Source organism: Somniosus microcephalus, unplaced genomic scaffold (genome assembly GCF_052327205.1).
Source record: "Somniosus microcephalus isolate GS21.2 unplaced genomic scaffold, FLI_Smic_1.0 unresolved_chr7, whole genome shotgun sequence".
In the NCBI taxonomy this organism is placed as follows: domain Eukaryota; kingdom Metazoa; phylum Chordata; class Chondrichthyes; order Squaliformes; family Somniosidae; genus Somniosus; species Somniosus microcephalus.
The window spans coordinates 31,836,542-31,850,137 of NW_028225185.1; the positions used below are offsets into that span (position 1 = coordinate 31,836,542).

The 13,596-nt window shown below is 55.7% G+C and overlaps 1 protein-coding gene across 1 annotated transcript; it reads left to right on the plus strand.

Moving 5' to 3' along the window:
• The first annotated feature begins 307 nt into the window (after nucleotides 1-307).
• elk1 (ETS transcription factor ELK1) lies at nucleotides 308-12,957 on the plus strand. Its single transcript, XM_085978914.1, has 4 exons — nucleotides 308-519; nucleotides 2,139-2,954; nucleotides 7,862-7,960; nucleotides 9,939-12,957. The coding sequence occupies exons 1-4, from the start codon at nucleotides 313-315 to the stop codon at nucleotides 10,035-10,037; spliced, it is 1,221 nt and encodes a 406-aa protein (XP_085835040.1). The 5' UTR covers nucleotides 308-312; the 3' UTR covers nucleotides 10,038-12,957.
• The last annotated feature ends 639 nt before the right edge of the window (nucleotides 12,958-13,596 follow it).

Consider the following 13,596-nt stretch of genomic DNA (forward strand, 5'->3'; position numbering starts at 1 on the left):
ATAGGGGTGTGTGTGTGTATAGGGGTGTGTGTGTGTATAGGGGTGTGTGTGTGTATAGGGGTGTGTGTGTGTATAGGGGTGTGTGTGTATAGGGTGTGTGTGTGTGTATAGGGTGTGTGTGTGTGTATAGGGTGTGTGTGTGTGTATAGGGGGTGTGTGTGTGTATAGGGGGGCGTGTGTATGGGGTGGGGTGTATCGGGGGTCTGTGTGTGTGGGGTGGGTGTGTATAGGGGGGTGTGTGTATAGTGGGTGTATGTTTGGGACTCCGTTAACACTAGTCGACGTCAACCTGCCTTGTGTTCCCTGTCAGTGATGGACCCCTCGGTCACACTCTGGCAATTCCTGCTGCAGCTACTGGAGGAGAAACAGAGCCGGCACCTCATCACCTGGACATCCAACGCCGGCGAGTTCAAGCTGCTGGACGCCGAGAAGGTCGCTCGACTGTGGGGGCTTCGCAAGAACAAGACCAACATGAACTACGACAAGCTCAGCCGGGCCCTGAGGTATTACTATGATAAGGTAAGGGTTCATCGTAACCTCGGGATACCCGGGGAAGGGCCAAGGCCCCACGGTGCAGGGACACCAGTGGAAGGGCCCAGGCCCCACGGTGCAGGGACACCATGGCAAGGGCCCAGGCCCCACGGTGCAGGGTCACCAGGGGAAGGGCCGAGGCCCCACGGTGCAGAGGAAGGGCCGAGGCCCCACGGTGCTGGGACACCGGGGGAAGGGCCGAGGCCCCACGGTGCAGGGACACCAGGGGAAGGGCCGAGGCCCGAGGCCCCACGGTGCAGGGACACCGGGGGAATGGCCGAGGCCTCACGGTGCTGGGACAGCAGGGGAAGGGCCGAGGCCCCACGGTGCAGGGACACCGGGGGAAGGGCCGAGGTCCCACGGCGCGGGGACACCAGGGGAAGGGCCGAGGCCCCACGGCGCGGGGACACCAGGGGAAGGGCCGAGGCCCCACGGTGCAGGGACACCAGGGGAAGGGCCGAGGTCCCACGGCGCGGGGACACCAGGGGAAGGGCCGAGGCCCCACGGCGCGGGGACACCAGGGGAAGGGCCGAGGCCCCACGGCGCGGGGACACCAGGGGAAGGGCCGAGGCCCCACGGTGCAGGGACACCGGGGGAAGGGCCGAGGCCCCACGGCGCCGGGGACACCGGGGGAAGGGCCGAGGCCCCACGGTGCAGGGACACCGGGGGAAGGGCCGAGGCCCCACGGCGTAGGGACACCGGGGGAAGGGCCGAGGCCCCACGGCGCAGGGACACCGGGGGAAGGGCCGAGGCCCCACGGCGCAGGGACACCAGGGGAAGGGCCGAGGCCCCAGGGTGCGGGGACACCAGGGGAAGGGCCGAGGCCCCAGGGTGCGGGGACACCGGGGGAAGGGCCGAGGCCCCACGGTGCGGGGACACCGGGGGAAGGGCCGAGGCCCCAGGGCGCGGGGACACCGGGGGAAGGGCCGAGGCCCCAGGGCGCGGGGACACCAGGGGAAGGGCCGAGGCCCCAAGGTGCGGGGACACCAGGGGAAGGGCCGAGGCCCCACGGTGCAGGACACCGGGGGAAGGGCCGAGGCCCCAGGGCGCGGGGACACCGGGGGAAGGGCCGAGGCCCCAGGGCGCGGGGACACCAGGGGAAGGGCCGAGGCCCCAGGGCGCGGGGACACCAGGGGAAGGGCCGAGGCCCCACGGTGCGGGGCCACCAGGGGAAGGGCCAAGGCCCCACGATGCAGGGACACCAGGGGAAGGGCCGAGGCCCCACGGTGCAGGGATACCAGGGGAAGGGCCGAGGCCCCACGGTGCAGGGACACCAGGGGAAGGGCCGAGGCCCCACGGTGCAGGGATACCAGGGGAAGGGCCGAGGCCCCACGGTGCAGGGACACCAGGGGAGGGGCCGAGGCCCCACGGCGCAGGGACACCAGGGGAAGGGCCGAGGCCTCGCGGTGCAGGGACACCAGGGCTATTGAAGGAGGGAGGGGAGGAGTTCCACTGTGTCAGGCCCTGGGATAATGAGTTGGAGCAGGCGATTTTGCGATGTGCCTTCATTCCATCTGAGTAATGATGCAGGGAGGAGATCTCTTCATTCATTCATTCCTCCTTTTGTTCATTCCTCTCTAACTCTGTATTTCGCGGTTGATTCACAGAACATCATCAAGAAAGTCAGTGGGCAGAAGTTTGTCTACAGGTTCGTCTCCTATCCAGACCCGGGCGCTGCCGAGACGACCAAGGAAGAGGCCAAGAAGCCGGAGAGCGTTGCGGAAGCTCTCCCGACAGCCAAGCCGGCAAGCGAGAGTCCGGCCGGCCTTCAGAAGGCGGCGAAAGGCGGCTGGAAGTCCCAGAGCAGCCGGAACGACTACATGCGCTCGGGCCTGTACTCCACCTTCACCATCCAGTCCTTGCAAAACCAGGCCAAGTTCGAGGAGGAGGAGGAGGAGGGCGAGGGCGAGGAGGAGGAGGAGGAGGAGGAGGCTGGGGTCAACGGTCAGAGTTCGCAGGTCGTGCTGGTGCTGGAACCTTCCCTGAAAGGCGATGAGGAGGAGGAGGTGGCGGCCGAGATCAAAGTTCAGAGTTCGCAGGTTGTGGTGTTGCTGGAGCCTTCTCCCAAAGGCCCGGTGGAGGAGGAGGAGGAGGAGGCCGAGGTCAAAGTTCAGAGTTCGCAGGTGGTGGTGGTGCTGGAACCTTCTCCCAAAGGCCTGGAGGAGGAAGAGGAAGAGCGGCAACTGGCCGACATGGTGACCTCAGAGATGGCCCTGGAGATCCAAGAGGCCCGGCCACTGGCCGACCCGCAGCCTCACAAGGCCAAGAAGCCCAAGGACTTGGAGCTGGGGAGCCCTTCGTCTCCCGCCGCCCGGCGGAGCCCCTCCCCCGACAAGCTGAACCCCACCTCGTCGGCCAACTTCCTGTCGCCCATCAGTGCCACCAACGCCCTGACGCCCACGGTCATCACCTCGCACTCTTTGGTACGCCAGCTCTCCTCTCCCCACTTTGTACATATTCATCGTACAGCACAGGAGGAGGCCATTCGGCCCACCGTGCCTGTGCCAGCTCTTTGAACGAGCTCTCCAATAAGTCCCACTCCCCCTTGTTCTTTCCCCACAGCCCGGCACATTTTATCCAATTCTCTTTGGAAAGTTCCTATTGAATCTGCTTCCACCGGTTTACCAAGGCCATTAAAAAAAAAAGTAAACCAAGCACTGGGGTTCAATTCTAGAGGGATAGAATAGAAAAGCAGAGAATTTATGTTAAACTTGTCTCGAACCTTGGTTAGACCGCACTTGGAGCACTGTGCACAGTTCTGGTCTCCATATGCCCTGGCTAGACCGCATTTGGAGCACCGTGCACAGTTCTGGTCTCCATATACCTTGGTTAGACCACACTTGGAGCACTGTGCACAGTTCTGGTCTCCATATACCTTGGTTAGACCACACTTGGAGCACTGTGCACAGTTCTGGTCTCCATATACCTTGGTTAGACCACACTTGGGGCACTGTGCACAGTTCTGGTCTCCATATACCCTGGTTAGACCACACTTGGAGCACTGTGCACAGTTCTGGTCTCCATATACCTTGGTTAGACCACACTTGGAGCACTGTGCACAGTTCTGGTCTCCATATACCTTGGTTAGACCACACTTGGAGCACCGTGCACAGTTCTGGTCTCCATATACCTTGGTTAGACCGCACTTGGAGCACCGTGCACAGTTCTGGTCTCCATATACCTTGGTTAGACCACACTTGGAGCACTGTGCAGAGTTCTGGTCTCCATATACCTTGGTTAGACCACACTTGGAGCACCGTGCACAGTTCTGGTCTCCCTATACCTTGGTTAGACCACACTTGGAGCAATGTGCACAGTTCTGGTCTCCATATACTTTGGTTAGACCACACTTGGAGCACTGTGCACAGTTCTGGTCTCCATATTATAAAAAGGATATAGAGGCAATGGAGAAGGTGTAGTAAAGATTTACAATGATGATATCAGAACTGAGAGGTTCTAACTATCAGGAAAGATTGAACAGGCTGGGACTCTTTTCTCTAGAATAGAGAAGGCTGAGGGGTGACCTGATGGAGGCCTTTAAGATTATGAAGGGGTTTCGATAGGGTCGACGTAGAGAAGATGTTTCCACTTGTGGGGGAGACCAGAACTAGGGGCCATCAATATAAGAGACTCAGTAATAAATCCAATCGGGAATTCAGGAGAAACTTCTTCACCCAGAGAGTGGTGAGAATGTGGAACTCGCTCCCACAGGGAGTGGTCGAGGCGAATAGTGTAGATGTATTTAAGGGGAGGCTGGATAAACACATGAGGAAGAAAGGAATAGAAGGATACGGTGATGGGGTGAGATGAAGAGGGGGCGGGAGGAGGCTGGTGTGGAGCAGGAACACCGGCACGGAGCAGAGGGGCCGAATGGCCTGTTTCTGTGCTGGACATATATCCTACTGCTGGAAAGGCGAGCAGAATGGACAGACAAGTGGCAAATGGAATTTAATACAGAGAAGTGCGAGGTGATACATTTTGGCAGAAGGAACAGGGAGAGGCAATGTGTACTTAATGGCACAGTTTTAGAGAGTGTTCAGGGACAGAGGGACCTGGGAGTTAATGTGCATAGATCCCTGAAGGTGGCGGGACATATTGAGAGAGTGGTTAACAAAGCATACGGGATCTTGGGCTTCATAAATAGAGGTATTGAGTACAAAAGTAGAGAAGTTATGCTGAACCTTTATAAAGCGCTGGTTAGGCCACAACTGGAGTATTGCGTCCAGTTCTGGTCACCACACTTTAGGAAGGATGTGAAGGCCCTCGAGACGGTGCGGAGGAGATTTACCAGAATGGTTCCGGGGATTGGGGGATCTTAGCTACAGGGACAGGTTGGAGAAGCTGGATTGGTTTTCATTAGAGCAAAGGAGGTTGAGGGGTGATTTGATCGAGGTGTACAAGATTATGATGGGTTTGGATAGGCTAGAGGGGGAAAGGCCGTTCCCACTAGTTGATGGTACAAGGACTAGGGGACACAGATTGAAGGTTTTGGGTAAGAGATACAGGGGGGGACGTGAGGAAAAACGTTTTTACGCAGCGAGTGGTGAGGACCTGGAACTCGCTGCCGAGGGAAGTGGTGGAAGCGGAGACACTCGATGTTTTCAAGGGGAGGCTGGATAGGCACTCGAGGGGAATAAACTTGCAGGGCTACGGGGATAGAGCGGGGGAACGGGACTGACTGCATTGCTCTACAGAGAGCCGGCACGGACTCGATGGGCCGAATGGCCTCCTTCTGTGCTGTTATGACTCTATATCCAAGTTTGCTGATGACACTCAGTGAGGTGGCGCAGTAACTAGTGTAGATGGAGGCAGAGTGTTGCAAAGGGAGGCCGACAGATTAAGTGCGCGGGCAAAAACTGCGGCAGAGGGAATTCCGCGTGGGAAAGAGTGAGGTTGTAGGAATGTCTAGTTCCTATCCAAAGACTGAGGTCCACTCAGGCGCTCAAACAAAACGAAGTTTAATGGAAACTAACAGGTTTAAGCAAGTAACTACAGGAGAACATCGAGTGTAGGTCTGCTCAGTTCGGAGGCTCCACGAGGACTGCTAGGGCGGTCCCGTGGTTGACGTCATGACGTCATCACGTTCTTCCCGCCAGTGGGGGATCACGTGATGAACGGCGTGACGTCATCGCGTTTACCCGCGCCGTTAAAGTAATCGCGCCCTGTACAAGTAAACAGTATAAATACAGATACAGATTCAGGCTGTAGCTAACGTGTTGTTAAAGGGAATTATATACGAACGATCTGAGTCCTTTAGTGGCTCCGCCAGAAGGTCATCTACCTTGGCTCGAAGATGGATGGATCACAGAGTCTTTCTAAATGGCGAGGAGCTAGGAACTGTGAAGGAGCGGAGAGATTTAGGGGTCGAAGGACGGAAATCACTAAAAGCTAGGGGGACGGGTTCAGGAAATAATCACAAAGGCTCTTGGAATGTTGGCCTTTATCTGGAGAGGGGGCTGGAGTACAAAGGGGTGGAGGTGATGTTACAGCTGTACAGAGCTCTGGTTAGACCCCGTCTGGAGTCACTGGGTTCAGTTCCGGGCCCCGCACCTCAGGAAGGACATCTCGGCCTCGGAGGAGCGGAGCGGGGGGGGGGGCAGCGCAGATTCCCCAGGATCCCGGGGGCTGAAAGGGTTAAATCCCGAGGACAGGTTGCACAGACTGGGCTTGTGTTCCCTCCAGTGTAGAAGATTAAGGGGGGATCTGATCGAGGTGTTTGAGATGATTAAAGGATCCGATCGGGTCGATCGAGAGAGAAACTATTTCCTCTGGTGGGGGGAGTCCAGAACAAGGGGGCAGAACCTTCAAATTAGAGCCAGGCCGTTCAGGGGTGATGTCAGGAAGCACTTCTTCACACAAAGGCTGGTGGGAATCTGGGACTCTCTCCCCCAAAGAGCTATCGAGGCTGGGGGTCAGTTGGAGTTTTCAAAACTGGATTCGATAGATTTTTGTTGGGTAAGTGGTTTGAGGGTTACAGAACCAAGGTGGGCAGATGGAGTTAAGATACTGATCAGCCGTGATCTCATTGAATGGTGGAATAGGCTCGAGGGGCTGAACGGCCTCCTCCTGTTCCTAATGTAACAGGCTCAAGGGGCTGAACGGCCTCCTCCTGTTCCTAATGTAACAGGCTCGAGGGGGCTGAACGGCCTCCTCCTGTTCCTAATGTAACAGGCTCAAGGGGGCTGAACGGCCTCTTCCTGTTCCTAATGTAACAGGCTCGAGGGGACTGAATGGCCTCCTCCTGTTCCTAATGTAACAGGCTCGAGGAGGGGCTGAACGGCCTCCTCCTGTTCCTAATGTAACAGGCTTGAGAGGCTGAATGGCCTCCTCTTGTTCCTAATGTAACAGGCTCAAGGGGGCTGAACGGCCTCCTTCTGTTCCTAATGTAACAGGCTCGATGGGCTGAATGGCCTCCTCCTGTTCCTAATGTAACAGGCTCGAGGGGGCTGAACGGCCTCCTTCTGTTCCTAATGTAACAGGCTCGAGGGGCTGAATGGCCTCCTCCTGTTCCTAATGTAACAGGCTCGAGGGGGCTGAACGGCCTCCTTCTGTTCCTAATGTAACAGGCTCGAGGGGCTGAATGGCCTCCTCCTGTTCCTAATGTAACAGGCTCGAGGGGCTGAACGGCCTCCTCCTGTTCCTAATGTAACAGGCTCGAGGGGGCTGAACGGCCTCCTTCTGTTCCTAATGTAACAGGCTCGAGGGGCTGAATGGCCTCCTCCTGTTCCTAATGTAACAGGCTCAAGGGGCTGAATGGCCTCCTCCTGTTCCTAATGTAACAGGCTCGAGGAGGGGCTGAACGGCCTCCTCCTGTTCCTAATGTAACAGGCTCGAGGAGGGGCTGAACGGCCTCCTCCTGTTCCTAATGTAACAGGCTCGAGGAGGGGCTGAACGGCCTCCTCCTGTTCCTAATGTAACAGGCTCGAGGGGCTGAATGGCCTCCTCCTGTTCCTAATGTAACAGGCTCAAGGGGCTGAACGGCCTCCTCCTGTTCCTAATGTAACAGGCTCAAGGGGCTGAATGGCCTCCTCCTGTTCCTAATGTAACAGGCTCAAGGGGCTGAACGGACTCCTCCTGTTCCTAATGTAACAGGCTCGAGGAGGGGCTGAACGGCCTCCTCCTGTTCCTAATGTAACCGGCTCGAGGGGGCTGAACGGACTCCTCCTGTTCCTAATGTAACAGGCTCGAGGAGGGGCTGAACGGCCTGTATTCTGCGATTCACTGACCTGGGATAATACCACCCTTGGGCCTTCAACGCCGCGTGACGCACCTTTCGGTCCCAGCCGCCTGTTTGAGTGGATGACCACCTTCTTCTGTTTCTCTTCCGCAGACCCCTGTGCTGCTCACGCCCAGCCCCCTACCTCCGACCATCCACTTCTGGAGCACGCTCAGTCCCATCGCCCCGCAGAGTCCCGCCAAACTCTTCCAGGTAAGGGCAGGCCCGCCGGAGGCCAGAAACTAAATCTGTGGCTGGGTGAGTGAGGTGTGGCACGAGGCAAGTGCGACTCAATTAGGCTGCTGATGAACTATTGTAGGGGGGGAGGGTCACAGCGTAGAGCTTTGGTCTCCTTACCTAAGGAAGGATATACTTGCCATAGAGGGAGAGCAACGAAGGTTCACCAGACTGGTTCCTGGGATGGGGGGATTGTCCTATGAGGAGAGATTGAGTAGATTGGGCCGATACTCTCTGGAGTTTAGAAGAATGAGAGGTGATCTTATTGAAACATATCAGATTCTGAGGGGGGATTGACAGGGTCGATGCTGAGAGGCTGTTTCCCCCCTGGCTGGAGAGTCTAGAACCAGGGGGCACAGTCTCAGGATAAGGGGTCGGCCATTTTGGACTGAGATGAGGAGGAATTTCTTCACTCAGAGGGTGGTGAATCTTTGGAATTCTCTGCCCCAGAGGGCTGTGGAGGCTCAGTCGTTGAGTAGATTCAAGGCTGAGATCGGTAGATTGTTGGACTCTCGGGGAATCGAGGGATTGGACGGGAAAGTGGAGTTGAGGTCGATGATCAGCCATGATCTTATTGAATGGCGGAGCAGGCTCGAGGGGCCGAATGGCCGACTCCTGCTCCTATTTCTTATGTTCTTCTGATACCCGGGGAAGGACCGAGGCCCCACAGTGCGGAGACACCGGGGGAAGGGCCGAGGCCCCACGGTGTGGGGACACCAGGGGAAGGGCCGAGGCCCCACGGTGCAGGGACACCAAGGGAAGGGCCGAGGCCCCACGGTGCAGGGACACCAGGGGAAGGGCCGAGGCCCCACGGTGCAGGGACACCAGGGGAAGGGCCGAGGCCCCACGGTGCGGGGATACCGGGGGAAGGGCCGAGGCCCCACGGTGCGGGGATACCGGGGGAAGGGCCGAGGCCCCACGGTGCAGGGACACCAGGGGAAGGGCCGAGGCCCCACGGTGCCGGGACACCGAGGGAAGGGCCGAGGCCCCACGGTGCAGGGACACCAGGGGAAGGGCCGAGGCCCCACAGTGCAGAGACACCAGGGGAAGGGCCGAGGCCCCACGGTGCAGGGACACCGGGGGAAGGGCCGAGGCCCCACGGTGCAGAGACACCAGGGGAAGGGCCGAGGCCCCACGGTGCAGCGACACCGGGGGAAGGGCCGAGGCCCCACAGTGCAGGGACACCAGGGGAAGGGCCGAGATCCCACGGTGCAGGGACACCAGGGGAAGGGCCGAGGCCCCACGGTGCAGGGACACCGGGGGAAGGGCCGAGGCCCCACGGTGCAGGGACACCAGGGGAAGGGCCGAGATCCCACGGTGCAGGGACACCAGGGGAAGGGCCGAGGCCCCACGGTGCAGGGACACCAGGGGAGGGGCCGATGCCCCACGGTGCGGGGACACCGGGGGAAGGGCCGAGGCCCCACGGTGCGGGGACACCAGGGGAAGGGCCGAGGCCCCACGGTGCGGGGACACCGGGGGAAGGGCCGAGGCCCCACGGTGCAGAGACACCAGGGGAAGGGCCGATGCCCCACGGTGCAGGGACACCGAGCCACATAAGGAGATATTAGGACAGGTGACCAAAAGCTGGGTCAAAGAGGTCGGTTTTAAGAAGCATCTTAAAGGAGGAGGGAGAGAGGCGGAGAGGTTTAGGGAGGGAATTCCAGAGCTCGGGGCCCAGGCGGCTGAAGGCACGGCCGCCCATGGTGGAGCGATGGAAATCGGGGGGGGGGGATGCGCAAGAGGCCGGAATTGGAGGAGCGCAGAGATCTCGGAGGGCTGGAGGAGGTTACAGAGATAGGGAGGGGGCGCGAGGAGGCCACGGAGGGATTTGAAGGCGAGGATGGTGAATTTTAAAATCGAGGCGTCGATGGGACCAAGAGCCAATGGGCGAACGGGCCGAGTTAGGACGCGGGGCAGCAGAGTCTTGGGTGACTGGTATCTCTCTTCCTTTCAGTTCCCGTCCACCATCACCAGCCAGATGCAGGTTCCAGTGCCGAGTGTGGACGGTCTCTCCACCCCAGTGGTTCTCTCTCCGGGCCTGCAGAAACCTTGACCAACAGGGGACACCACCCTCCCGCTGGAGGGATCGGAGCATCAGAGATTGGCCGGTGCAGATTGGCCAATTGCTTTCCTCGATTTGATGGGGTTCCGACAAGGAAAAGAGACCATCTCGCACCCCTACCCCCGCCCCACCATTGGCCAATCACAAACCAAGGACCATGAAGTAGACCTTAGGGTCCGATCGGGGTGAAGATTGCCAACTGCTGGGAAACTTGAACCATCTCAACAACCCCTTTTCTCAATTGCTTTGCCTGTCGTTCTATAAAGCAGCGGGGGGAGCTTTGGTCCTGGCTCCACCCAGGTTCTTTAAGGGAATATCTATCGAGTTGCCCTCTCGCTCGGGATTCAACGCGGCCCGTTGACATTTCAGCACCAGCTCTCGGGAGGACGTCGAATCGTTTGTTTCTTCCACGGAGGGTCTGTGTGCCGGAGGGACTTTAATTGTGGAGAGGAGGTGGTCCATTAAGGCATGGAGGATACCACGAAGACGTGGAGGAACGCCCTGGAGGTGTTGGAGATCCAGTTGGCTTTATTTTTACCCAAAGTGTTGGGCGTGCGGTTGTTGTGATTTTTTTTTTTGGAAAGGATTCGAACCACGAGATGCTTATAGAGTGTGAGCCGGTGATCAGACGGATGGGACACACTTGAGGATCTTCGGTTGCTGCCCAGCCTCTCCTCAACCCAACATCTTTTAGAAGATGACTTTCGTCCTTGTGTGCCTGCTGACGTCGTGTGTGCCCCTCTGCGTTAATACAGGGTCCGGGGATGTTCTAGGGGCAACCTTGCCCACTGGGAACGCTGTGGGCAGTTTCTGGGAAAGAGAGGCACAGGACAGGAGAAAACAGCCATCTATTTTATAACTTTTTTTGGGAGAATTTTGGTGATTTATTGAACGGTCCCTCGAGCGGGATTTCGTTCGACCAATGCTATGTTTGTGTTGTGGGGGGGAAATCGCCCTGGGGCATGATCCTAAATCTCATTGACAACTCTAGTGGGGTCGCTCAACCTCTCCTCACTCATGTCTTCACCCGTTGATCTCTCCGACCCCAATTCTTTCTGTCTATCTTTCTCTCTCTCTGTCTCTCTCCCGTCTCTCCCTCCCGTCTCTCTCTCTCTCACCCTCCCTCCTGTCACTCTCGCCCTGTCTCTCTCTCTCTCTGTCTCTCTCTCTGTCTCTCTCTCTGTCTCTCTCCCTGTCTCTCTCTCAGTCTCTCTCTCAGTCTCTCTCCCTGTCTCTCCCTGTCTCTCCTTGTCTCTCTCTCTGTCTCTGTCTCTCTCTCTGTCTCTCTCTCTCTGTCTCTCTCTCTCACTCTCTCTCTGTCCAATTCCAATTCCAATTCCAATTAAAATGCTTTATTGGCATGAAAGTTTACAGAGAACCATATTGCCAAAGCTTACATAGCAAAAAGGTACAGTTTTCCAACATTCTGTAGGTGTCAATCGATTTGACATTTGTTGGGTACATACAATATTACTTTTAAACAATATTAATTTTAAACAGTCTTTGTACTTCATTTGGTACGTTCAATATTAATTTTTAAACAGTCTTAATTTTAAACAGTCCTCAGGTTGTGACATGTTGTTACATATTTGGCCCCAAGGTATGGTCTGTCTCCTTCTCCTAGGACTAATCTCAATTTGTCTGTCTCTCTCTCTCTCCCTCTCGTCTCTCCCGCCTCTCTCCCTCCCGTCTCTCTCTCTCTCCCGCCCGTCTCTCTCTCTCCTCCTCCCGTCTCTCCCTCCCGTCTCTCCCTCCCGTCTCTCTCTCTCTCACCCTCCCTCCTGTCACTCTCGCCCTGTCTCTCTCTGTCTCTCTCTCTGTCTCTCTCCCTGTCTCTCTCTCAGTCTCTCTCTCAGTCTCTCTCCCTGTCTCTCCTTGTCTCTCTCTCTGTCTCTGTCTCTGTCTCTCTCTCTCTGTCTCTCTCTCTGTCTCTCTCTCTGTCTCTCTCTGTCTCTCTCTCTCACTCTCTCTCTGTCTCTCTCTCTGTCTCTCTCTCTGTCTCTCTCTCTCTCCCTGTCTCTCTCTCTCTCGCTCTCTCTCGCTCTGTCTCTCTCTGTCTCTCTCTCTCTCTGTCTCTCTCTCTCTCTGTCTCTCTCTCTCTCTGTCTCTCTCTCGCTCTCTCTCTCTCGCTCTGTCTCTCTCCCTGTCTCTCTCCCTGTCTCTCTCTCTCTCTCTGTCTCTCTCTCTCTCTCTCTCTCTCTCTGTCTCTCTCTCTCTCAAATTCAAATGCTTTATCAAATTCAAATTCAAATGCTTTATTGGCATGAAAGTTTACAGAGAACCATATTGCCAAAGCTTACATAACAAAAAGGTACATTTTCAAACATTCTGTAGGTGTCAATCGATTTGACATTTGTTGGGTACATACAATATTACTTTTAAACAATATTAATTTTAAACAGTCTTTGTACTTCATTTGGTACGTTCAATATTAATTTTAAACAGTCTTAATTTTAAACAGTCCTCAGGTTGTGACATGTTGTTACATATTTGGCCCCAAGGTATGGTCTGTCTCCTTCTCCCAGGACTAATCTCAATTTTGACAGGTCATCCAATTCCTTGAAATCTGGGGTTGTTTGGCTTAGCTTGTTGAATAATATGTTTCTTGATGTGTTGAATTTTTCGCATTTTAGGAGGAAATGCATTTATTTCTGTTTCAACCTCGCCGGCCAGACATTGATCGCATATTCTATTCTCTCTAGGCTGCCAGGATTTCTTGTATCTGCCTTTTTCAATTTCCAGTTGGTGGTCGCTTAGTCTGTACCTGGTGAGGGTCTGTCTCTGTTTTGTGTCTCTGATGGTCGTGAGGTAGTCTGCCAGTTTATATTCTCTTTTTAGGGCCCGGTAACATTCTAATCTGCTTTGGCTTTCGGTTATTTTGTTCCAATGTTCCAGGTAGGTTTCTTTGCATTTTTTAATGATTTGGTTCACTCGGATTGGTGTTTGGACGGCTGTGTTGGTCTGGGGCTGGTCAGGGTCCGGCTGAGTACTTAGTTTCAGTAGCAGCTGACTCAGGGGACTCTTTTCTGGGTTTAGCTCTTGGGTCTGAAATGCTTTGAAATGAAGGGTGTCTGGGGAGCTAGATTTGAGGTGATTTAGGAAGTTTAGTGCTCGTTTTTGGATGTTTATTATCAGTGGGTATCTGCCTAGTTCGGCTCTGCATGCATTTGTTGGCGTTTTTCTTTGGATGCGAAGGATGCTTCGGCAGAATTCTGCATGTAGGGCTTCTATTGTGTGTTTTTCCCATTTAGTGTAGCTTTGGTGATTTAGCGGGCCCCATACTTCACTACCATACAGTGCAATGGGCAGGACTATGCTGTCAAATATTTTGAGCCAGATTTTGATTGGGATTTGGATGTTGTAGAATTTTCTTTTTATTGCATATAGGGCTCTTCGGGCTTTTTCTTTTAGTGCATTCACTGCTATGTTGAAGCTCCCTGATGCTGTAATCTCTCTCTCTCTCTCTCTCTCTCTCTGTCTCTGTTTCTGTCTCTCTCTCTACACTTGCCCCATCACTCTGAGCACCATCACAGTATAGGGGTGTCGTGGA